Source organism: Oryx dammah, unplaced genomic scaffold, assembly GCF_014754425.2.
Source record: "Oryx dammah isolate SB20612 unplaced genomic scaffold, SCBI_Odam_1.1 HiC_scaffold_2, whole genome shotgun sequence".
NCBI classification, from domain to species: domain Eukaryota; kingdom Metazoa; phylum Chordata; class Mammalia; order Artiodactyla; family Bovidae; genus Oryx; species Oryx dammah.
In genome coordinates, this window is record NW_024070186.1 from 176,320,731 (window position 1) to 176,347,598 (window position 26,868).

General features: G+C 38.2%; 1 protein-coding gene across 1 annotated transcript in view; it reads left to right on the forward strand.

Moving 5' to 3' along the window:
* LOC120882546 (ATP-binding cassette sub-family A member 3-like) overlaps positions 1-26,868 on the forward strand; it is a 229,630-nt gene that overhangs the window by 135,109 nt on the left and 67,653 nt on the right. Inside the window, exons 19-20 of the mRNA XM_040266561.1 lie at positions 25,447-25,699; positions 25,931-26,135. Of these exons, the coding sequence (XP_040122495.1) occupies positions 25,447-25,699; positions 25,931-26,135 (458 nt within the window). The remainder of the gene's footprint in view (positions 1-25,446; positions 25,700-25,930; positions 26,136-26,868) is intronic.

Consider the following 26,868-nt stretch of genomic DNA (forward strand, 5'->3'; position numbering starts at 1 on the left):
TTCATGTTAACATATAACCTATGCAGTTTAGCAGGTTTATCTTTTAGGTTCTATTGTGAGAGGTGAAAGTGCATTCAAAGATGTTGGTTAATTCTACCATTATCTTGATTGTATGTTGATAAACATTATAGGTTGGGTGGCATAAAGCCTGTCAGTAAATCATACATTTTTTTCTCCTCCATTACTGGATGACTAAATGAACAGTTATTAATCAAAAATGACAGAGTTGTTTAGAAAAGAAGAGGGAAGAGAGAGAGAAAATGAATTTACCTGATTCAAAATGTTATTCTTTTTCACATTATATTGTTGATACAAAAATTAAAAGACTATATTTCAGAGATATATTAATAATAAGAATCAAATTAAATCTTCCTTCTTGTTAGTCCTTTTACCATCTTTCTGTGCTGTGGTTAGTCACTCAGTCATGTCCAACTCTTTGTGACCCCATGGACTGTAGCCCACCATGCTCCTCTGTCCATGGGGATTCTCCAGGCAAGAATACTGAAGTGGGTTGCCATGCCCTTCTCCAGGGGCTCTTCCCAACCCAGGGATTGAACCAAAGTCTCCCATACTGCAGGCCGATTCTTTACTGCCTGAGCCACTGGAGAAGCCCTAGCATCTTGCTGTTGTCTTAATTCAAAATTATTCGAGCCGCTCTTGAGAAAATTAGTAGGCTAAGAAGCCTCAAATTCTTGTTCTACATACATAAAAATAAACTCAAAATGGATTAAAAATAAGACAAGAAACTATAAAACTCCTAGAGAAGAACATAGGCAAAACACTCTCCAACATAAATCACAGAAGGATCCTCTATGACCCACCTCCCAGAATATTGGAAATAAAAGCAAAAATAAACAAATGGGACCTAATTAAAATTGAAAGCTTCTGCACAACAACAAAGGAAACTATAAGCAAGGTGAAAAGACAGCCTTCAGAATGGGAGAAAATAATAGCAAATGAAGCAACTGACAAAGAACTGATCTCAAAAATATACAAGCAACTCCTGCAGCTCAATTCCAGAAAAACAAACAACTCAATCAAAAAGTGGGCCAAAGAACTAAACAGACATTTCTGCAAAGAAGACATACGGATGGCTAACAAACACATGAAAAGATGCTCAACATCACTCATTATCAGAGAAATGCAAATCAAAACCACAATGAGGTACCACTTCACTCCAGTCAGAGTGGCTGCTATCCAAAAGTCTACAAGCAATAAATGCTGAAGAGGGTGTGGAGAAAAGGGAACCCTCTTACACTGTTGGTGGGAATGCAAACTAGTACAGCTACTATGGAGAACAGTGTGGAGATTCCTTAAAAAACTGGAAATAGAACTGCCTTATGACCCAGCAATCCCACTGCTGAGCATACACACCGAGGAAACCAGAATTGAAAGAGACACGTGTACCCCAATGTTCATTGCAGCACTGTTTATAATAGCCAGGACATGGAAACAACCTAGATGTCCATCAGCAGATAAATGGATAAGCAAGCTGTGGTACATATACACAATGGAGTATTATTCAGGCATTAAAAAAGAATATATTTGAATCAGTTCCAATGAGGTGGATGAAACTGGAGCCGATTATACAGAGTGAAGTAAGCCAGAAAGAAAAACACCAATACAGTATACTAACGCATATATATGGAATTTAGAAAGATGGTAATGATAACCCTGTATGCAAGACAGCAAAAGGGACATAGATGTATAGAACAGTCTTTTGGACTCTGTGGGAGAGGGAGAGGGTGGGATGATTTGGGAGAAGGGCATTGAAACATGTATAATATCATATATGAAATGAATTGCCAGTCCAGGTTTGATGCATGATACAGAATGCTTGGGGCTGGTGCACTGGGATGACTCAGAGGGATGGTACAGGGAGGGAGGTGGGAGAGGGGGTTCAGGATGGGGAACACGTGTGCACCCATGGCAGATTCATGTTGATGTATGGCAAAACCAATACAATATTGTAAAATAATTAGCTTCCAATTAAAATAAATAAACTTATATTTTTAAAAAATTTCTTGTCCTATAGAAATAGCTAGTAAAACACACACACACACACACACACACAGTTTAGCTAAAATATCTTCATATAGAAACTGGTGAAGGATCTGCAACAATCAAGTGAATGCCCAGTCGAAAAAGCTACATGCCAACTGTAAGGGTATCTGTGGTGTTTTTGCTTATCTTTACACCATCACCCTCTCTGGGACAGTACACTGAGTTGGTAGAAAGCTATGCATTTCCTGTTTGCTCCTTTGGAATGAAAAGAATAGAATTTTTTCAACATTCAGGCCAAGTTGAGAACTGTGCAAAGAACTAAATTTGTTTTACTTGACTCAGAGCTCAAATGAGAACAGTGCCATAGTTTGGATATTATAGTAAAGTTGCTGAAAGCAGTGATAGATGCCAGGGTATGAAAACTACAAGGGGGACTGCAGACTTGCAGTCACCAGGGACAAGATATTATGGGTATCACAATACAGTAGAACATCTAGGGTCCCAAAAGGGAACAAAGGTAAAAGCCATAGGTATATTAATACATTTAAAAGCAGCCATATATAGTGAAGAGATGAAGGAAAAACATATACATATGCCCAGAGGATATATATGCCCAGAAATGTTCTGAGAAAAATTAAGCCTTTATGCCAGACAGATTGGTAAATTCTCTCTCTGCTGAGATACAATCTGCAAAGACTAGGATAGCAACTTTTTTCAAATCCCAGATGTCAAAAAAAAAAAAAGTCACATGCTATACAAATAAACAGAAACATGCTCCATTCAACCAACTCTAGAAAACATAAGCTTTGGATTTATGGGACAAAGACTTTAACTCTCTTAAATGTGTTCACTAAGTTAAAGGAAACATGAGCAAAATACTGAAGTAAGTCAAGAAAGCCATATATGGTAAGAATATCAGCAAGGACAAATTTCTTAAAAAAAAAACAAAAATTCTGAAGCTAAAAAATACAAAACTGAACTGAAAACTTCACCATAGGAATTCATCAGCAGACTTGAGCAGGAAGACGAACAGTCAGCAAATGTGAAGACATAATATTTGAAGCTATTGAGTTTGAGGAGCAGAAAAAGGAGGGGAGGGGGAGGTGGGAAAGGAGAAAACTGAACAAAATCTAATGAAATTATCACACAATATAAAACAGACCAAGCTACACATTCTGAAAATTCTACAAGGCAAAAAAAGAAAGGGACAGAGAACTTACTTTAAAAAGCAAAGCTGAAAATTTTCCAAATTTGAAGAAAGACTTGGATATGCTAATACAAGAAGCTCAATAGACTCCATGTAGGACAACCAGAGAGAGATCCACAGTGAGACACATTATAATCAAACTGTTGAAAGGCAAAGAATCTTGAAAGCAACAAGAGAAAAACAATCATGTACAAGAGATACTTAATGAGATTATCAGAAATTTTCTCAGTTAAAACCTTGTGGGTCAGAAGGCAGTGGGATGATATATTTAATGAAAGCTTAAAAAATGGTCAACCAAGAAGTCTATACTTAGCAAAACTACACTTCAAAAATTGAGATATTCAGAGATAAAAACTGAGGGAGTTCATTATGAAGTCTACCCTAAAAGAAAATTTAAAGATTCTCCTTCAAAGTGATATGAAAGGACACTCGACAGTAACTCAAAGCCATATGAAAATAAAAATTCTAGAGTAAAGCTAAATACATGGATAAAAGTAAAAACCAATATTATTACAATTTTGGTTTATAATCCTACTTTTTTACAGGATTTGAAAGACAAAAGAATAAAAAGTAACTGTAGACCACTAAAATCTGGTGTTAAAGGTAAAGTTCAATGCTGTAAAAAATAATATTGCATAGGAACCTGGAATATTAGGTCCATGAATCAAGGTAAACTGAATGTTGTCAAGCAGGAGATGGCAAAAGTGAACATCAACATCTTAGGAATCAGTGAACTAAAATGGATGTGAATGGGTAAATTTAATTCAGTTGACTGTTATATCTACTACTGTGAGCAAGAATCCCTAAGAAATGGAGGAGCCCTCATAGCCAACAGAAGAGTCCAAAATGCAGTACTTTGGTGCAATCTCAAAGACATCAGAATGATCTTGGTTTCGTTTCCAAGGCAAATCATTCAATATCACAATAATCCAAATATATGCCTGAACAACTAATGTCAAAGAAGCTAAGGTCGAATGATTCTATGAAGAACTAAAAGACCTTCTAGAATTAACACCAAAAAGGATTCCTTTTCATCATAGGGGGTTGGGGTGCAAAATGAAGAAGTTAGGAGATAACTGGAGTAACAGGTAAGTTTAGCCTTGGAATACAAAATGAGGTAGAGCAAAGTCTGACAGAATTTTGTGAAGAGAAATGCACTGGTCATAGCAAGCACTCTCTTTCAACAAAACAAGAGACAACTCTACATATGGACATCATCAGATGGTCAATACTGAAATTAGACTGATTATATTCTTTGCAGGTGAAGACAGAGAAGCTCTATGCAGTCAGCAAAAACAAGACCTGGAGGTGACTGTGGCTCAGATCATCAGCTACTTATTGAAAAATTTAGACTTAAATTGAAGAAAGTAGGGAAAACCACTAGTCCATTCAGGTATGACCTAAATCAGATCCCTATGGTTATACAGTGAAGATAATGAATACATTCAACAAATTAGAAATGGTAGACAGAGTACCTTAAGAACTATTGGTGAAGGTTTGTAACACTATACAGGAGCTGGTGACACCACCAAGGAAAAGAAACTCAGCAAGGCACAATGGTTGTCTGAGGAGGCCTTACAAATAGCTTAGAAAAGAAAAGAAGTGAAGCAAAGGAGAAAAGGAAAGATATGCCCAACTGAATGCAGAGTTCCAGAGGACAGCAAAAAGAGATAAGAAAGCCTTCTTAAATGAACAATGCAAAGAAATAGAGGAAAGCAATAGAATGGGAAGGACTAGAGATCTCTTTAAGTAAATTGGAGATATCAATGGAGCATTTCATGCAAAGATGAACACAATAAAAGACAGAAATAGCAAGGACCTAAGAGAAGCAGAAGACATTAAGAAGAAGTGAGAAGAATACACAGAAGAACTATTTAAAAAGGTGGTGGGGGGGGAGTTCTTAATAACCTGGATAACCATGATGGCTCACTAACCTAGAGCCAGACATCCTGGAGTGTGAAGTCAAGTGGACCTTAGGAAGCATCACTATGAACAAAGCTAGTGGTGGTGATGGAATTCTAGCTGAGCTATTTAAAATCCTAAAAGATGATGGTGTCAAAGTGTTGCACTCAATATGTCAGAAAATTTGGAAAACTCAGCAATGGCCAAAGGACTGGAAAAGTTCAGTTTTCATTCCAATCCCAAAGAAAGGCAATGCCAAAGAATATTCAAACTACCATACAGTTGTGCTCATGTCACACGCTATAAGCTAATGCTCAAAATCCTTCAAGCTGGGCTTCAACAGTACGTGAACCAAGAAATCCCAGATGTACAAGCTGGGTTTAGAAAAGGCAAAGGAACCAAAGATCAAATTGCCAACATCCGTTGGATGATAGGAAAAGCAAGGTAATTCCAAAAAGCATCTACTTCTGCTTCTTTGACTACACTAAGCCTTTGTGTGGATCACAATAAAATGTGAAAAAATCTTAAAAAGATAGGAATACCATACCACTTTACCTGTCTCTTGAGAAACCTGTATGCAGGAAAGAAGCAACAATTAAAACCAGACATGAAACAATACACTGATTCAAATTTAGAAAAGGTATACATCAAGGCTGTATATTGTTACCCTACTTATTTAACTTATATGCAGAGTGCATTGTGCAAAATGCTAAACTTTATTCCACAAGCTGGAATCAAGATTACTGGGAGGAATATCAACAACCTCAGACATGCATATGATACCACTCTAATTACAGAAAGTTAAGAGCAACTAACTAATAAGGGTGAAAGAAGAGAGTGAAAAAACTGGCTTAAAATTAAGCATTTGACTAAGATGGTGGCATCCTGTCCCATCACATTATGGCAAATAGAGGGAGAAAAAGTGAGCAAGGACACATATATGTTGTAAGTGAGAGGATAAGAAAACATACTCCATGCAAATAGTAAGCAAAAGAGAGCAGAATGAACTATACCAATATCAGGCAAAGTAGACTCTAAACCAAAAAGTGTTATAAGACTAAGACACAAAGAGGATATAATCTAAAAGGGTATCTATAGCAATTATAAACATAGCACCAGATATCCTAAATATGTGAGGCAAACATTGACACAATAGAGAAATAAACACTACAAATAATAATCAGAAACTTCAGTATCATATTTTTAAACAGTAAATAGAACAGTAAAACAGAAGATCCACAAGGACAGAGAGACCATGAACAATGCCATAAATCAACTAGACTTAACAGACATAAAAGGACACCTCCCTCAACAAACAGCAGAATACACATTTTTCTTGCATGCACAAGAAAGATTCCTTCAGATAGATCATATGCTAGGCCACAGAATAAATCTTAATAAACTTGAAAAATGGAAATCCTGCAAAGTGTACTTTCTGATCATAACTGAATGAAACTAGATAAGAATAACAGGAAGAAAACTGGAAAATAACAAATGTGGAAATGCAAAAAACAATGTTCAGCTATCATTAGGTCAAATAAGAAATAACAAGAGAAATTAGAAAACATTAATACTTTGAGACAAATGAAAATGAAAATTTATCATATTAAGGAATAGAGCAAAAACAGTGTGTGATGCTTATATTGATTAAAATAAATAAATTTAAATTTAAAAAATAAAATAAAAGAAGAAAACTGACAACCTAGAAGGGGGGGATGGAGCTGGGGGTAGAAGGGAGGATCATGAGGGAGGGGACATATGTATACATTTTGCTGATTTGCATTGTTATACAACAGAACATTGTCAAGCAATTATATTTGAATTAAAAATAAATTTAAAAAAAGAACACTATCAAAGCAACCACCTAACTTTACAACTTAAGAAACTAGAAAAAGAAGAATAACTAAACCCAAGGCTAACAGGAAGAAGGAATAATAAAAACTAGGGCAGATATGAACAAAATAAAGAATAGAATCACAATAGAGAAAATGAACAAAATTGAGTTGTTTCTTTGAAAAGATCAATATATTTGAGAAAAATTTACAAAGAGTGACAAGGAGAAAAGAGAAGACTCAAATTACTAAATCAGAAATGAAAGAGGGAATACTATTGCTGATTTTACATAGGAGAACCTAGATGAAATCGACAAAGTCCAAGAAATGCACAAAACTGAATCATGAAGAAATATAAAATCAAATAAATCCTATAAAAAGGTAATTGAATCAATAATTAAAAAAAAAAAACTCCCAACAAAGAGCAGTCAGGGCCAGATGACTTCACAGGTGAATTTTTCCAAATATTTAGAAAAGAATTAATACCAAGTTTTCTCAACCTCTTCTAAAATATTGTAAAAGACAGAACACTTTCAAATGCATTCAGTAAGGCCAGCATTACCCTGACACTAAAGCCAGACAAAGATATTATAAGAAAACTGCAGACCAATATCCCTAGTAAATGTCAGTGCAAAACTCAGTAACAAAATACTATCAAACAAGGCAAAAGGACCTTAAAAGGATTATTCACAATGACCAAGTGGGATTTATTCCTAGAATGGAAGGATGGTTGAACACATGAAAATCAGTCCATCTAATATGCATTAGCAGAATGAAAGAAAAAAAAACTGCATGATCATTTCAATTGATGAGAAAATACAATTCACAGAATGATAATTACTTTATGATAGAAAATGCTCAACAAATCAGAAGGAAACTACCTTAACATAATAAATACATTTGTATCAAAAGCCCACAGCTAAAATCATGGTCAGTATTGAAGCACTGAGAGATTTTCCTCTAAGATCAAAACAAAATGAAGATACTTGTTTTTACATTTCTGTTCAACATAATTCTAGGAGTGCTAACTACAGAATTTAAGCAGGAAAGAGACAAAAAGACATCCAAATTGGAAAGCAATAAGTTCAAATTACCTCTGTTCTCAACATAATTTTATATACAAAATATCCTAAATACCCACAAAAAAACATGAGTTTATCAGTTCAGAAAAGTTGCAAAGTACAAAATCAACACACAAGAATTAGTTGCATTTCTATACATAACAGTGAACAATCCAAAAACAAAATTAAGAAAAACATTTCATTTATAACAGCATCAAAAGACTAAAATACTATAAGCAAAGCAAAAAGACAACCCTCATAATAGGATAAAATAATAGCAAATGAAACAACTGACAAAGGATTAATTTCCAAAATATAGAAGCAGCTCATAGAACTCAATGCCAGAAAAACAAACAACCCAGTCAAACAGTGGGAAAAAGACCTAAACAGACATTTCTCCAAAGAGGACACAGATGGCTAACAAACACATGAAAAGATGCTCAACATCGCTCATTATTAGAGAAATGCAAATCAAAACTACAATGAGATATCACCTCACACTGGTCAGAATGGCTATCAACAAAAAGTCTGCAAACAATAAATGCTGGAAAGGGTGTGGAGAAAAGGGAACATTTTTGCACCATTGGTAGGAATGTTAATTGATACAGCCACTATGGAAGATGATTCCTTAAAAAACTAGGAATAAAACCACCATATGACACAGCAATCCCACTCCTAGGCATGTCCCCTGAGGAAACCAAAATTGAAAAAGACACATGTATCCCTTTGTTCACAGCAGCACTATTTACATTAGCTAGGACATGAAAGCAACCTAGATGTCCATCGACAGATGAATGGATAAAGAAGTTGTGGTACATATACACAATGGAATATTACTCAGCCATAAAAAGGAACACATTTGAATCATTTCTAATGAGGAGAATGAACCTAGAGCCTATTATACAGAGTGAAGTATGTCAAAAAGAGAAAGATAAATATCATATACTAACACATATATGCAAAATCTAGAAAGATGATACCGAATAATTTATTTGCAGGCCAGCATTGGAGAAGGCAATGGCAACCTACTCCAGTACTCTTGCCTGGAAAATCCCATGGACGGAGGAGCCTGGTAGGTGCAGTCCACGGGGTCACACAGAGTCGGACACAACTGAAGCAACTTAGCAGCAATGGAGAAACAGACATAGAGAACAGACTTACAGACATGGGGAGAGGGTGTGATGTATGGAGAGAGTAACATGGAAACTTACATTATCATACGTAAAATATAGAGCCAACGGGAATTTGCTTATGTCTCAGGAGACTCACAGGGGCTCTGTATCAACCTAGAGGGGTAGGATGAGGAAGAAGATGGGAGGGAGGGAATATATGTATACCTATGGTTATTCATGTTGTGTTTTGACAGAAAACAACAAAATTCTATAAAGCAATTATCCTTCAATTTAAAAATAAATAAATAAAATACATTTTCTTACCAAAAAAGGAATAAAATACTTAAGAATAAACTTAACCCAGGAGATAAAGACATGTTTAATGACAAACCTTGCTGAAAGAAATTAAAGAAGATACAAATAAATGAAAAGATACTATATATTCATTGATAAGCAGATTTAATATTGCTAAGGTGTCAATACTCCCCTCAAAACATCAGATTCAGTGCTGGCCCTATCAAAATCCAAGTTATTTGGAGGAAGAAGGAGGACAGAAAAATCCTAAAATTCTTATTGAATCTCAAGAGACCTGAACAGAAAGTCTTTTTTTTTTTCCATAGTTATTGAGATATAACTGACAAATGACATTTTGTGTGTTCAAAGTATACAATGTGATGATTTGATATACATACATATTGCAAAATTACTGATGCAAAAGGTTTGTTAATAAATCCATTACCTCAGCAAGTTACAATTTTTCATTGTGTGGTTATAACTTTAAAGGTCGGCTCTGTAGCAGTATACAACACAATATTGTTAACTATAGTCACTATGCTGTGCATTGGATTCCAGAACTTATAACAGGAAATTTGTACCCTGTGACATACATCTCCACATTTCTCCCACCTCCTAGCCCAGGACCAGGAAACTACCATTTCTCTCTATAAATAGGTAGACATAAATCTTTATTCATTTATCTGTTGATACACAATTAGGTTGTTTCCATGCCTTGCATATTGATAGTAATGCTGTGGTGAACATGGGAAGGGGTGCAGATATTTCTTTAAGACAGTGATTTTATTTCCTTTGGATATATACTCAGAAGTGTATATATCTACCATAGAAATACATCTTCCATAGTAGTAATCATACGGTAGTTATCTTTCTAACTTTTTGAGGAACTTCCATAGTATTTTACATAGTGGCTATCCCACTTTATATTGCTACCAATGGTATACAAGTGTTCTCTTTTTTTCACATTCTTGTCAGGACTTATCTCTTGTCTTTTATGTGATAGCCATTCTAACAGATGTTAAGTGATAATTTACTGTAGTTTTGATTTATATTTCCCTGATGACTAGTGATGTGGAGCACATTTTCATATACCTGTTGGCCATGTATGCCTTCTTTAGAAAACTATCTGTTTTGGTACTCTGCGTATTTTTTAACTGAGTTAGTATTATTTTTCTATTGAGTTGTATGAATTCCTTTTGTATTTGGTATTTTAGCTTTTCATCAGATACATAGTTTGTGAATAATTTCTCCCATTCCTTAGATTGCTTTTCATTTTGTTGATTGTTTCCTTTGCTGTGTAGGAGTTTTTTAGTTTGATGTATTCTCACTTGTTTATTTTTGGTTTTGTTAATTGTGATTATGGTGTCATATCCAAAGTACCAATATAAAGAAGAATGTTGGAGAGGTTTTTCCTGTTTTCTTCTAGGCATTTTATAACTTCAACTTATTTTTAAATCCTTAATCAGTTTTGAGTTAATTTTGTGAATGTTGTAAAATAGGGGTCCAGATTCACTCTGCATGTGGATATCTAGTTTTCCCAACACCATTTATTGAGGGTCTTTTTCCCATTGAATATTCTTGGCTCCCTTGTTAATTATTACTTGAACATATATTCAAAGGTTTACATTTTTATGAAACACACAAGTTTTCAACCTTTCATTGTTGAGTATGATGATGTCTTGGATTTGTGTTATTAACATATGCCCTTTATTGTTGTGGTATATTCCTTCTACAAAACTGCTGAACATTTCATCATGAAAGGATGCTGTATTTCATTAAATGTTTTTTCTTTCATCTGTTTAGTGTGTGTGTGTGTGTGTGTGTGTGTGTGTGTGTGTTGGGGGTACTCAGTGGTTGTAATGGCTATTGGAGTCCTAAGCAGTGCGTCCTGTGAAACATCTAGGAATCAGATCAGGCAGCCATGGAGTCTAGAGTGTACACTTGGCTGTAGGTGCCACCTGCAATTGCCTATGTAGTGAAGGACAGTTGTGGACATGTGCAGAGTGATGGTGGCCAAGGAAGGTAGCAGGGGATGTGAACAGCTCTGGGCTCGTTGCAGCCTGTGGAATCCCTAGCTGTCAGCATGTTCTCCTATGGTGGCACACTCTCAACTTGGTTATGCAGTTTAGAGTGGAAGCTGGTGACAGGGGTTGAATTAGGGGCAGGCAAGTGCATTGCTGGAGAGACTAGCTACAAGTGAGTTTGGTGGTACTGGCCTGTGACAGACAGCAGGACCTGATCAAGTCAACAAGAAGCAAAAGGGGCCTTGACTGTCCAATTTGTTGTTCAGTGAGTCAGTCGTGTCTGACTCTGCGACCTCATGGACTACAGCACAACAGGCTTCCCTGTCCTTCAGTCTCTCTAATGCACGTTCATTGAATCGGTGATGCCATCCAACCATCTCATCCACTGTCATCCCCTTTACCTCCTGCCTTCAATCTTTCCCAGCATCAGAGTCTTCTCTAATGAGTCTGCTCTTTGCATCAGATGGCCAAAGTATTGGAGCTTCAGCTTCAGCATCAGTCCATTCAAAAAAATTCAGGATTGATCTCCTTTAGGATTGGCTGGTTGGATCTCCCTGCAGTCCAAGGAACTCTCAACAGTCTTCTCTAGCACCACAGTTCAAAAACATCAAAAACATCAAAGCTCTTTTATGCTTCAACTCTCACACCCGTAAATGACTACCAGAAAAGCTATAGCCTTGACTATACAGACATTTGTTAGCAAAGTAATGTCTCAGCTTTTCAATTGTCTAAGTATGCCATAGTTTTTTTTCAATAGCAAATGTCTTAGTTTTATAGCTTCAGTTGCTGTCTGCGGTGATTTTGGAACTCAAGAAAATTAAGTCTGTCACTGTTTCCATTTTTCCCCATCTATTTTCCAAGAAGTGGTGGGACTGGATGCCATGATTTTAAATTTTTGAATGTTGAGTTTTAAGCCAGCTTTTTCACTCTCCTCTTTCACTTTCACCAAGAGCCTCTTTAGTTCCTCTTTGCTTTCTGCCAATAAGATGGTGTCATCTGCATATCTGAGGTTATTGATATTTGTCACAGCAGTCTTGATTCCAGCTTGAGTTTCATTCAGCAAGCATTTTGCATGAGGTAACTACATAAAACAATAAGCAGGGTGACAATATACAACCTTGATATACTCCTCTCCCAATGTTGAACCAGTTCGTCGTTCCATGTCTGGTTCTAACTGTTGCTTCTTGACCTGCATGTAGGTTTCTCAGGAGGCAGGTAAGGTGGTCTGGTATTTCCACCATTTTAAGAATTTTCCAGTTTGTTGTGATCCACCCAGTCAAAGGTTTTAGCATAGTCAATGAGGCAGAAGTAGATGTTTTTCTGGAATTTCCTTGCTTTTTCTATGATCCAATGGATGTTGGCAATTTGATCTCTGGTTCCTCTGCCTTTTCGAAATTAAGCTTGAATATCTGGAAGTTCTCAGTTCACTTACTATTGAAGCATAGTTTGTAGGATTTTGGATATTACCTAGATAGCATATGATATGAGTGCAATTGTGTGGTAGTTTTAATATTCTTTCACATTGCCCATCTTTGGGACTGGAATGAAAACTGACCTTTTCCAGTCCTTTGGCCACTGCTGAGTTTTCCAAATTTTATGACATATTGACTGCAGCACTTTAACTGTGTCATCTTTTAGGATTTTATTTTATTTTATTTTTGTTAGTATTCATCTGTTCTTTTTTTTTTTTGTATTGGTTTTGCCATACATCAACATGAATCCGCCACAGGTTAATAGCTCAGCTGGAATTGTTTCACCTCCACTAGCCTTTGTTCATAATAATGCTTCCTAATGCCCAGTTAGAACTGGACATGGAACAACAGACTGGTTCCAAATAGGAAAAGGAGTATATCAAGGCTGTATATTGTCACCCTGCTTATTTAACTTCTATGCAGAGTACATCATGAGAAACACTGGACTGGAAGAAACACAAGCTGGAATCGAGATTGCCATATCAATAACCTCAGATATGCAGATGACACCACCCTTATGGCAGAAAGTAAAGAGGAACTCAAAAGCCTCTTGATGAAAGTGAAAGAGGAGAGTGAAAAAGTTGGCTTAAAGCTCAACATTCAGAAAACGAAGATCATGGCATCCAGTCCCATCACTCCATGGGAAATAGATGGAGAAACAGTGGAGACAGTGTCAGACTTTATTTTGGGGGGCTCCAAAATCACTGCAGATGGTGACTGCAGCCATGAAATTAAAAGACACTTACTCCCTGGAAGGAAAGTTATAACCAACCTAGATAGCATATTGAAAAGCAGAGACATTAATTTGCCGACTAAGGTCCGTCTAGTCAGGGCTCCGGTTTTTCCAGTAGTCATGTATGGATGTGAGAGTTGGACTGTGAAGAAGGCTGAGTGCCGAAAAATTGATGCTTTTGAACTGTGGTGTTGGAGAAGACTCTTGAGAGGCCCTTGGACTGCAAGGAGATTCAACCAGTCCATTCTGAAGGAGATCAGCCTTGGGATTTCTTTGGAAGGAATGATACTAAAGCTGAAACTCCAGTACTTTGCCCACCTCATGTGAAGAGTTGATTCATTGGAAAAGACTTTGATGCCGGGAGGGATTGGGGGCAGGAGGAGAAGGGGACGACAGAGGATGAGATGGCTGGATGGCATCACGGACTCGATGGACACAAGTCTGGGTGAACTCTGGGAGTTGGTGATGGACAGGGAGGCCTGGCGTGCTGTGATTCATGGGGTCGCAAAGAGTCAGACACGACTGAGAGACTGAACTGAACTGAACTAATGCCCACTTGACTTCACACTCTAGGATGTTTGCCTCTAGGTGAGTGATCACTCCATTATGATTATCTAGATCATTTAGACTTTTTTTTTTTTTACTGTTCTTCTGTGTATTTTTGCCACCTCTTCTTAATATCTTCTGCTTCTGTTAGGTTCTTATCATTCTTTCTTTTATTCTGCCCATCCTTTCATGAAATGTTCCCTTGTTATCTCTAACTTTTGTGAGGAGATCTGTAGTCTTCCCCATTGTATTGTTTTCCTCTATTTCTTTGTGTTGTTCACTTAGAAAGGGTTTCTTATCTCTCCTTGCTTTCCTTCGGAACTCTGCATTCAGATGGGTGTATCTTTCCTTTTTTCCTTTACTTTTCACTTCTCTTCTTTTCTCAGCTATGTGTAAGTCCACCTTAGACAACCATTGTCCCTTTTTGCATGTCATTTTCTTGGGGATGGTTTTGATCCACACCTCTTGTACAATGTTACGAACACCCATTCAGAGTTCTTCTGGCACTCTGCCTATCAGATCTAATCCTTTGGATCTATTTGTCACTTCCACTGAATAATCATAAGGGATTTGATTTACATAATAACTGAATGGCTTTGTGGTTTTCCCTACTTTATTCAAGTCTGAATCTTGCAGTAAAGAGTTCATGATCTGAGCCACAGTCAGTTCCCAGTCTTGTTTTTGCTAACTGTATAGCATCTTTGACTGCAAAGAATATAATCAATATGATTTTGATATTGACCATCTGGTGATGTCCATGTATAGTGTCATCTCTTGTGTTGCTAGAAGAAGGTGTTTGCTATGACCAGTGTATTCTCTTGGCAAAACTCTGTTAGTCTTTGCCCTGCTTTATTTTGTACTCCAAGGCCAAACTTGCCTCTTACTCTGGGTGTCTGTTGACTTCTTACTTCTGCATCTTAGACTCCTATGATGAAAAGGACATCTTACTTTTGGTCTTAGTTCTAAAAGGTCTTGTAGGTCTTCATAGAACTTGTCAACTTTAGCTTCTGTGGCATTAGTGGTTGGGGCATGGATTTGGTTTACTGTGATATTGAATGGTTTTCTTTGATAACAAACAGATATTATTCTGTCATATTAGAGATTGCATCCAAGTACTGCATTTTGGACTCTTGTTGACTATGAGGGCTACTCCATTTCTTCTAAGCATTTCTTGCCCACAGTAGTAGATATAATGGTCATCTGAATTAAATTCACCCAATCCTGTCTGCTTTAGTTCACTAATTCCTAAAATGTCAATGTTCACTTTCGCCATCTCCTGTCTGAACACTTCCAATTTACCTTGATTCACAGACCTAACATTCCAGGTTCCTATGCAATACTGTCCTTGACAGCTTTGGATTTTACTTTCACCACGAGACACATCCACATTTGGGCATCATTTCTGCTTTGGCTCAGCCTCTTCATTCCTTCTGGAGCTATTTTTCTGCTTTTCTCCAGTAGCATTTTGGACATCTAGTGACCTGGGGGAGGGGGCTTCATCTTCCAGTGTCATATCTTTTTGCCTCTTCATATTGTTCATGGAGTTGTCAAGGCAAGAATGCTGAAGTGGTTGGCCATTCCCTTCTCCAGTGAATGGTCCATATGTTTACCCTTGATTACATACTACCTGCTCCTCTTGTGTGGGCACTACAGTGGGGGCCAAAGAAGATAATGAAGGTGGTGTCATGTAGATACACAGCTGGAAAGGCTAGCCCTGAGCAAGAGCACGGAGTTGAGTTTATTATTGGCCATAGGGTCTTTGCTCTAGTCTTGCACTCATTCCTCTGTAGAAGCTTGAGCAGGCTGCTATCATAGCTTTCTGATTCTGGTGGGGTTGGGGATGGTTTCACATAGCTGGTGTCTCACACACAGTGGTAGAGAGGACCTTTGATGGATGTTGATGTGGCATGAAACTCCAGCAGGGCAGGGTACAGGAAAGCACAGAGGGACTGATGTGGCTATCATTAACAAATGTAAATATGCAAATGTGTGGAGATCTGAAGTGATTTGAAGGGCATTCTGTGGCTGTTACTTTTCCCTACTTTCTTCAATTTAAGTCTGAATTTTGCAATAAGGAGCTCATGATCTGAGCCACAGTCAGCTCCTGATCTTGTTTTTGCTGAGTCTAAAGCACTTCTCCATCTTCAGCTGCAAAGAATATAATCAATCTGATTTTGATATTGACCATCTGGTGATATCTATGTTTAGAGTCATCTCTTGTGTTGTTGGAAGACGGTGTTTGTTATCATCAGTGTGTTCTCTTGGCAAAACTCTTGTTAGACTTTGCTCTCCTTCATTTTGTACTCTAAGGCCAAACTTTCCGGTTACTCCAGGTATCTCTTTAGTTCCTACCTTTGCATTCCAGTCCCCAGTGATGAAAGGACATTTCTTTTGGTGTTAGTTCTAAGACGTCTTGTAGATCTTTATAAAACTGTTCAAGTTAATTTCTTTGGCATTACTGGTTGGGGCATAGACTTAGATTACTCGATATTGAATGGTTTGCCTTGGAAACAAATAGAGATCATTCTGTCATTTTTCAGATTGCATCCAAGGACTGCATTTTGGACTCTTTTGTTGACTATTAGGGCAACTCTATTTCTTCTAAGCATTTCTTGCCCACAGTAGTAGATATAATGGTCATCTGTATTAAATTTACCCAATTTCATCCACTTTAGTCTATTGATTCCTAAAATGTCGATGTTCATTCTTGCCATCTCCTATTTGACCACTTCCAAGTTACCTTGATTCATGGACCTAACTTTCCAGGTTCCTATGCAATATTGTCCTTGACAGCATTGGATTTTACTTTCACCACTAGACACATCCACAAATGGGCATCGTTTCTGCTTTAGCTCAGCCTCTTCATTCCTTCTGGAGCTATTTCTCCAATTTTCTCCAGTAGTATATGGGAAACCTAGTGACTTCAGAGGTTCATCTTTCAGTTTCATATCTTTTTGCCCTTTCATACTGTTCATGGGGTTTTCAGGCTTCCCTAGTAGCTCTGCTGATGAAGAATCCACCTGCAATGCTAGAGACCCCAGTTTGAGGCCTGGGTTGGGAAGATCCACCGGAAAAGGGATAGGCTACCCACTCCAGTATTCTTGGGCTCCCTTGGTAGCTCAGTTGGTAAAGAATCTGCCTGCAATGCAGGAGACCTGGATTCAATCCCTGGGTTGGGAAGGTCCCCTGGAGAAGGGAATAGCTAACTACTTCAGTATTCTGGCCTGGAGAATTCCATGGACTATACAGTCCATGGGGTCACAAAGAGTCGGACATGACTGGGAGATTTTCACTTTCACTTTCATGGGGTTCTAAAAGGAAGAGTGCTGAAGTAGTTTGCAAAATTCAGACCTAAATTGAAGAAAGCAGAGAAAACCACTAGGTCATTTAGTTCAGTTCAGTTCAGTTGCTCAGTTGTGTCTGACTCTTTGCGACCCCATGAAGTACAGCACGCCAAGCCTCCCTGTCCATCACCAACTCCTGAAGTTCACTCAGACTGACGTCCATCAAGTCAGTGATGCCATCCAGCCATCTCATCCTCTGTCGCCCCCTTTTCCTCCTGCCCCCAATCCCTCCCAGCATCAGAGTCTTTTCCAATGAGTCAACTCTTCGCATGAGGTGGCCAAAGTACTGGAGTTTCAGCTTTAGCATCAGTCCTTCCAAAGAAATCCCAGGGTTGATCTCCTTCAGAATGGACTGGCTGGATCTCCTTGCAGTCCAAGGGCCTCTCAAGAGTCTCCTCCAACACAGTTCTTCAGCACTCAGCTTTCTTCACAGTCCAACTCTCACATCCATACATGACCACAGAAAAACCATAGCCCTGACTAGACAGACCTTTGTTGGCAAAGTAATGTCTCTGCTCTTCAATATGCTATCTAGGTTGGTCATAACTTTTCTTCCAAGGAGTAAGCATTTTTAAATTTCATGGCTGCAGTCACCATCTGCAGTGATTTTGGAGCCCCCCCCAAATAAAGCCTGACACTGTTTCCACTGTTTCCCCATCTATTTCCCATGAAGTGATGGGACCAGATGCCATGATCTTCGTTTTCTGAATGTTGAGCTTTAAGCCAACTTTTTCGCTCTCCTCTTTCACTTTCATCAAGAGGCTTTTGAGTTCCTCTTCACTTTCTGCCATAAGGGTGGTGTCATCTGCATAGCTGAGGTTATTGATATTTCTCCCGGCAATCCTGATTCCAGCTTGTGCTTCTTCCAGCCCAGCATTTCTCATGATGTACTCTGCATATAAGTTAAATAAGCAGGGTGACAATATACAGCCTTGATGTACTCCTTTTCCTATTTGGAACCATTCTGTTGTTCCTTGTCCAGTTCTAACTGTTGCTTCCTGACCTGCGTGTAGGTTTCTCAAGAGGCAGGTAAGGTGGTCTGGTGTTCCCATCTCTTTCAGAATTTTCCATAGTTTATTGTGACCCACACAGTCAAAGGCTTTGGCATAGTCAATAAAGCAGAAATAGATGTTTTTCTGGACCTCTCTTGCTTTTTCCATGATCCAGCGGGTGTTGGCAATTTGATCTCTGGTTCCTCTGCCTTTTCTAAAACCAGCTTGAATATCTGGAAGTTCATGGTGCATGTATTGCTGAAGCCTGGCTTGGAGAATTTTGAGCATTACTTTACTAGCTTGTGAGATGAGAGCATTTTTTGGCATTGCCTTTCTTTGGGATTGGAATGAAAATTGACTTTTTCCAGTCCTGTGGCCACTGCTGAGTTTTCCACATTTGCTGGCATATTGAGTGCAGCACTTCCACAGCAGCATCTTTCAGGTTTTGAAATAGCTCAACTGGAATTCCATCACCTCCACTAGCTTTGTTCGTAGTGATGTTTTCTAAGGCCCACTTGACTTCACATTCCAGGGTGTCTGGCTCTAGGTGAGTGATCATGCCATAATGATTATCTGGGTCTTGAAGATCTTTTTTGTGCAGTTCTTGCATGTATTCTTGCCAGCTTTTCTTAATATCTTCTGCTTCTGTTAGGTCCATACCATTTCTGTCCTTTATCGAGCCCATCTTTGCATGAAATGTTCCCTTGGTATCTCTAATTTTCTTGAAGAGATCTCTAGTCTTCCCCATTCTGTTGTTTTCCTCTATTTCTTTGCATTGATCGCTGAGGAAGGCTTTCTTATTTCTCCTTGCTATTCTTTGGAACTCTGCATACAGATGCTTATATCTTTCCTTTCCTCCTTTGCTTTTCACTTCTCTTCTTTTCACAGCTATTTGTAAGGCCTCCCCAGACAGCCATTTTACTTTTTTGCATTTCTTTTCCATGGAGATGGTCTTGATCCCTGTCTCCTGTACAATGTCACGAACCTCCGTCCGTAGTTCATCTGGCAATCTATCTATCAGATCTAGTCCCTTAAGTCTGTTTCTCACTTCCACTGTATAATGAAAAGGGATTTGATTTAGGTCATACCTGAATGGTCTAGAGATTTTCCCTACTTTCTTCAATTTAAGTCTGAATTTGGCAATAATGAGTTCATGATCTGAGCCACAGTCAGTTCTCTGTCTTGTTTTTGCTGACTGTATAGAGTTTCTCCATCTTTGGCTGCAAAGAATATAGTCAATCTGATTTCAGTGTTGACCATCTGGTGGTGTTTGCTATGACCAGTGTGTTCTCTTGGCAAAACTCTATTAGCCTTTGCCCTGCTTTATTCTGTATTTCAAGGCCAAATTTGCCTGTTACTTCAGGTGTTTCTTGACTTCCTACTTTTGCATTCCAGTCCCCTATAATGAAAAGGACATCTTTTGGGGGTGTTAGTTGTAAAAGGTCTTATAGGTCTTCATAGAACTGTTCAATGTCAGGTTCCTCAGCATTACTGGTTGGGGCATAGACTTGGATTACTGTGATACTGAATGGTTTGCCTTGGAAACAAACAGAGATCATTCTGTCATTTTTGAGAGTGTGTCCAAGTACTGCATTTTGGACTCTTTTGTTGACCACGATGGCTACTCCATTTCTTCTAAGGGATTCCTGCCCCCAGTAGTAGATATAATGGTCATCTGAGTTAAATCCACCCATTCCAGTCCATTTTAGTTTGCTGATTCCTAGAATGTTGACATTCAATCTTGCCATCTCCTGTTTGACCACTTCCAATTTGCCTTGATTCATGGACCTAACATTCCAGGTTCTTATGCAATTTTACTCTTTACAGCATCGGACCTTGCTTTTATCACCAGTCACATCCACAGCTGGGTATTGTTTTTACTTTGGCTCCATCCCTTCATTCTTTCTGGAGTTATTTCTCCACTGATCTCCAGTAGCTTATTGGGCACCTACCGACCTGGGGAGTACCTCTTTCAGTATCCTATCATTTTGCCTTTTCATACTGTTCATGGGGTTCTCAAGGCAAGAATACTGAAGTGGTTTGCCATTGCCTTCTCCAGTGGACCACATTCTGTCAGACTTATCCACCATGACCCGCCCATTGGATGACCCCACACAGCATGGCTTAGTTTCATTGAGTTAGACAAGGCTGTGGTCCATGTGATTAGATTGACTAGTTTCCCGTGATTATGGTTTCAGTGTGTCTGCCTTCTGATGCCCTCTCGCAACACCTACCATCTTACTTGGGTTTCTCTTACCTTGGACGAGGGGTATCTCCTCACTGGCCACCCCAGAAGGACAGAAATGGTGTGGAGATAACAGAAGCCAAAGTTATTGAGAAGAGTTGGCAAGAATACACAGAAAAATGTACAAAAAGATCTTAATGACCCAGATAACCACGATGATGTGATTACTTGCCGAGGGTCATTCTGGAGTGTGAAGTCAAGGAAGTCTTAGGAAGAATCACTATGAACAAAGCTAGTGGATGTGATAGAATGACAGCTGAGTTATTTCAAATCCTAAAAAATGATGCTGTTAAAGTGTTAAATTCAATACACTAGCAAATTTGGAAAACTCAGAAGTGGACATAGGACTGGAAAAGTCTGTTTTTGCTCCAATCTCAAAGAAAGGCAATGCAAAAGAATGTTCAAACTACCACAAAATTGGACTTATTTCACTTGCAAGGTGAAGATGATGCTCAAAATTCTCCAATCTAGGCATCAACAATACATAAACCGAGAACTTCCAGATGTACAAGCTGGGTTTAGAAAAGTCAGAAGAACCAGAGATTAAATTGCCAACATCTGTTGGATCATAGAAAAAGCAAAATAATTCTGGAAAACCATTGACTTTTGCTTCATTGAGTATGCTAAAGCCTTTGACTGTGTGGATCACAACAATCTGTGGAAAATTCTTAAAGAGATGAGAACACTGGACCACCTTACCTGCCTCCTGAGAAAACTGTATGCAGGTCAAGAAGCAACAGTTAGAATCAAACATGGAACAGTGGACTGATTCAAAATTGGGAAAAGAGTACATTGAGGCTGTATATTATCACCCTGCTTATTTAACTTATATGCAGAGTGCATCATGAGAAATGCCCACCTGGGTGAAGCACAAGCTGGAATCAAGACTGCTGGGAGAAATATCTATAACCTCAGATAAGCAGATGACACTCCCCCTGCCTCCAACTTTATGGCAGAAAGAAAAGAGGAACTAAAGAGCCTCTTGATGAAAATGAAAGAGGAGAGTGGAAAAGCTGGCTTAAAACTCAACATTCAAAAAACTAAGATCATGGCATCCAGTCCCATCAATTCATAGCAAATAGATGAGAAAACAATGGAAACAGTGACAGACTTTATTTTTTTGGATTCCAAAATCACTACAGATGGTGACTGCAACCATGAAATTAAAAGATGCTTGCTCCTTTTAAGGAAAGCTATGACAAACCTAGACAGCATATTCAAAAGCAGACACATCATCACTTTGTGGACAAACATCCATATAGTGAAAGCTATGATTTTTCCAGTAGCCATGCATGGATGTGAGACTTGGACCATAAAAATGGCTGAGCACCAAAGAACTGATGGTTTTGAACTGTGGTGCTAGAGAAGACTCTTGAGAATCCTTTGGACTGCAAGGATATCAAACCAGTCAATCCTAAAGGAAATCAACCCTCCATATTTATTGAAAGGACTGATGCTGAAGTTCCAATACTTTGGCCACCTTATGCTAAGAGATGACTCACTAGAAAAGACCCTGATGCCGGGAAAGATTGAAGGCAGGAGGAGAAGGGGATGACAATAGAATGAGATGGTTGGATGGCATCACCTACTCAAAGGAGATGAGTTTGAGCAAGCTCCAGGAGATGGTGAAGGACAGAGAAGCCTGGCAAGCTACATCCATGGGTTTGCAAAGAGATGGACACAACTGAGTGACTGAACAATAACAACAGCCACTATGGAGAACAGTACAGAGATTCCTTAAAACACTAAAAATAGAGCTACCATTTGACCCTGCAATCCCACTCTTGGGCATATACTAAGAGAAAAACATGTTTCAAAAGGATACATACATCCCTATATTCATTGCAGCACTATTTACAATGTCCAAAACATGGAAGCAACCTAAATGTTGCTTCAGCAGTGCAGTTCAATTCAGTTCAGTCGCTCAGTCGTGTCTGACTCTTTGCGACCCCATGAATTGCAGCATGTCAGGCCTCCTGTCCATCACCAACTCCTGGAGTTCACTCAGACTAACGTCCATTGAGTCAGTGATGCCATCCAGCCATCTCATCCTCTGTCGTCCCCTTCTCCTCCTGCCCCCAATCCCTCCTAGCATCAGAGTCTTTTCCAATGAGTCAACTCTTCGCATGAGGTGGCCAAAGTACTGGAGTTTCAGCTTTAGCATCATTCCTTCCAAAGAAATCCCAGGGTTGATCTCCTTCAGAATGGACTGGTTGGATCTCCTTGCAGTCCAAGGGACTCTCAAGAGTCTTCTCCAACACCACAATTCAAAAGCATCAGCAGAGGAATGTATAAAGAAAATGTGGTGGATATATATAGCAGGATATTACTCAGCCATTAAAAAGTATATGAAATAATTCCATTTGTAGCAACATGGATGAATCTAGAGATTATCATACTGAGTGAATTCAGAGAAAGAGAAATATCGCATAATATCCTTTATATGCAGAATCTAAAAATAAATTATATAAATGAATTTATTTACAAAACAGAAACAGACTCATAGACTTAGAGAATGAACTTATTCCTCCATGAGGAAGAATGTGGAGAAGAGATAGTTAGGGAGTTTAGGACTGACATATACACTCTGCTATATTTAAAATGGATAACCAGCAAGATCCTACTGTAGATCACAGGGAACTTTGTTCACTGTTATGTGGCAGTCTGGATGGGAAGGGAGTTTGGGGAAGAATGTATACACGTATATGTATGGCTGAATCCCTTTGTTGTTCACCTGAAATTGTCACAACATTGTTAGTAGGGTACATTCCAATATAAAATAAAAAGTTCAAAATGCAAAAAATAAAGAAGTGGAGGTCCTTACAAATCAGTTTGGGGAATGACAGTTTGAAGGAGGAAAAGAAGTTTGAGAGAATTAATACTGAGTGAAATACATTTTCTCAGTGAAATTTAGCTAAAATGTGTAAAGTGTATGTGGATTGTTAACAGAATGAAGGTTTTTCCATGTATTTTTATTTTTTAATTAAATAGAGTTGATTTACAATATTGTGTTAGGTTCAGGTGTACAGCAAAGTGACTCTTTTCTGTTACAGGTTATTGCATGATAGTGGATATATTTTTCTGTGCCATATCTTTGTTTTTTTTCTTTTTAACATTTCAAGGTGTGTATCTCTTAATCGCATACTCCTAGTTTATTCCTCCCCCCTTTCTTCTTTGGTAGCCATACATTTTTTGGTTGTTTTGTTTGTTTGTTTATGTGTCTGTTTCTGTTTTGCAAGTTCTTTTGTAGTATTTTTTAGATTTTGTATATAAGTGATATCATAGTATTTACTTTTGTCTGACTTCATTTAGTATGATAATCACTAGGTCCATCCATGTTGCTGTAAATGGCATTATTTCATTCTTTTTATGGCTGAATGATAAAGGATTAATATTCTTTATCCATTTATTTGTTGATGGACACTTAGGTTTCTTCTGTGCCTTGGCTATTATGAATAGCAGTGCTATTTACATTCAGTTCAGTTCAATCACTCAGCCGTGTCCAACTCTTTGCTACCCCATCAACCACAGCATGCCAGGCCTCCCTGTCCCTCACCACTTCCTGGAGTCCACCCAAATCCGTGTCCATCCAGTCGATGATGCCATCCAACCAGCTCATCCTCTGTCGTCCCCTTCTCCTGCCCTCAATCTTTCCCAGCATCAGGGTCTTTTCCAATGAGTCAGCTCTTCGCATGAGGTGGCCGAAGTATTGCAGTTTCAGCATCAACATCAGTCCTTCCAATGAACACCCAGGATGGGTCTCCTTTAGGATGGACTGGTTGGATCTCCTTGCAGTCCAAGGGCCTCTCAAGAGTCTTCTCCAGCACCACAGTTCAAAAGCATCAATTCTTCAGCACTCAGCTTTCTTCACAGTCCAACTCTCACATCCATACCTGACCACTGGAAAAACCATAGCCTTGACTAGACAGACCTTTGTTGGCAAAGTAATGTCTCTGCTTTTTAATATGCTGTCTAGGTTAGTCATAACTTTCTTTCCAAGGAGCAAGTGTTTTCTAATTTCGTGGCTGCAATCACCATCTGCAGTGATTTTGGAGCCCCCCAAAATAAAGTCTGACACTGTTTCCACTGTTTCCCCATCTATCTGCCATGAAGTGATGGGACTGGATGCCATGATCTTAGTTTTTGGAACATTAGGATGCATTTATCTTTTTAAAATACAGTTGTCATCTTTTCTGAATATATGCCTAGGAGTGTAATTGCTGGATCGTATGGCAACTCTATTTTTAATTTTTAAAGGAACTTCTTTACTATATTCCATAATGGCTACATCAATATACTTTCCCACCAACAGTGTAAGAGGGTTCCCTTTTATCCATACCTTCTCCAGCATTTATTGGAGAAGGAAATAGCAACCCACTCCAGGATTCTTACCTGGAGAATCCCATGGACAGAGGAGCCTTGCAGGCTATAGTCCAGGGGGTCACAAAGAGTTGGACACGACTTAGCGATTAAACCACCACCTCCAGCATTTATTATTTGGAGACTTTTTGAAGAATAAATTTCTTAAGTTAAATGGTCAAAGCTTGTTAGAGCTATTGCAGGAATGGGAAAAAAATATTAGGCAAGTAAAATTATTTTGTTCGCCTTCTCTAAAATCCATAGTTAATGATCTATATTGCATGTTCAGCCCATGATTGGTATTATCTTCTCATTCCAGGTGATCTGAAGGCCTATTTGGTGGGTAATCAAAAATGCATTTACTCATGCATTATTGCATTTTCCATTGAGGTTAATGGAAATGAAAGTATAGTTAACTTTTTGTTCAACAATGAGGCATACCATTCATCATCACTATCTCTGGCTGTATTAGACAATGTTATTTTTATGTCACTTTCTGGCCCTGATGCTTCCATTACAGTCATCAACAAACCTCAGCCTGCACGTTCTGCTTTTGATGGACCTGAGTATTCGTATGTATACTTTTTTCATTGAACTTGAACTTTAAACTTTAAATAGATCCCTTCTTCCCTTTCCAACTATGTATTTTGTTAAAAGTTAATTTAAAAGTGAATTAAAATAGTAAAATAGCTGCTAATAATAATATAATTTATAATAAATTAATAATTAAAATTATTGTTAGAAATTAATGTTTCCCACTTTATTGCTTTACCAATGGGTCCTCTTTATTCATTCTTTTGTAGAGTGATGACAGGAACACAAGTAGCCTTAAATTTGTATTTTGGTGTGAGTATTCTTGTCAGTGGCTTTTGTCTCCTAACAGTGAGTGAGAGAGTCACTAAGGCGAAGCACATTCAGTTTTTGAGTGGGGTTTATGCCCTTAATTTCTGGCTCTCTGCTCTACTATGGGACTTCCTCATCTTCTTCATTTCCTGCTGCTTACTATTGGTGAGTGTCAGACCAAGTATTTTAAGAGTTCATTCTCTGTTAAACACCAGAGGATTCTTATATGGCTAATATTAATTTAAATATACATCTCTCAAGAAAGATAAAAATTCTTTGGCTCATTATGTCAGAGAATACTTTGTGGAATGCATCTCATAGTGAAATTTTTATATTTTCTATTACTTTTTAATAAAATATTACTGTCTGCTGAAACATAAAGGTGTCTCTTGATCTGGCTTCTTATGTGCTTTCTCTCCCATATGTAGTCAGCCCAAAGCTTCTACAATTATTGAAGGATATAGTATGCACACTAGAAGACCAGTCCCATATTGAACAAAACAAATACTTAAAAATTTTTCCTTCTGGTCCTGGTGTTTTCCCATCTTATTATCTGTTGTAATTATTTATTATAAAAGAGATCCTTATGCTCAATTTTTACAGTTTCCCTCAAGAGATTTTTAAAGTTTATGCCATCAACTGTTTAAATTTTATGTTTCTGTTTTTGGATATTTGAATGTTAAACAGATAATGAAGAGCTATTGAAACTTTTATTACTAAAAGCAAAATTAGGAGGATTTTTGGTCTGTTGATGCTTGTTGCTTTCCTCTCTCTTTATACCTGGTGTCTTCTCCACAGCCATATTTCTATCCTATGAGAAGGTCAATGAGCCACTGCTATGAAAGTTAAAACAAATCTGTTTCTTTTAAGAGAGATGTACTGGCTGTAGAGTTGGAAT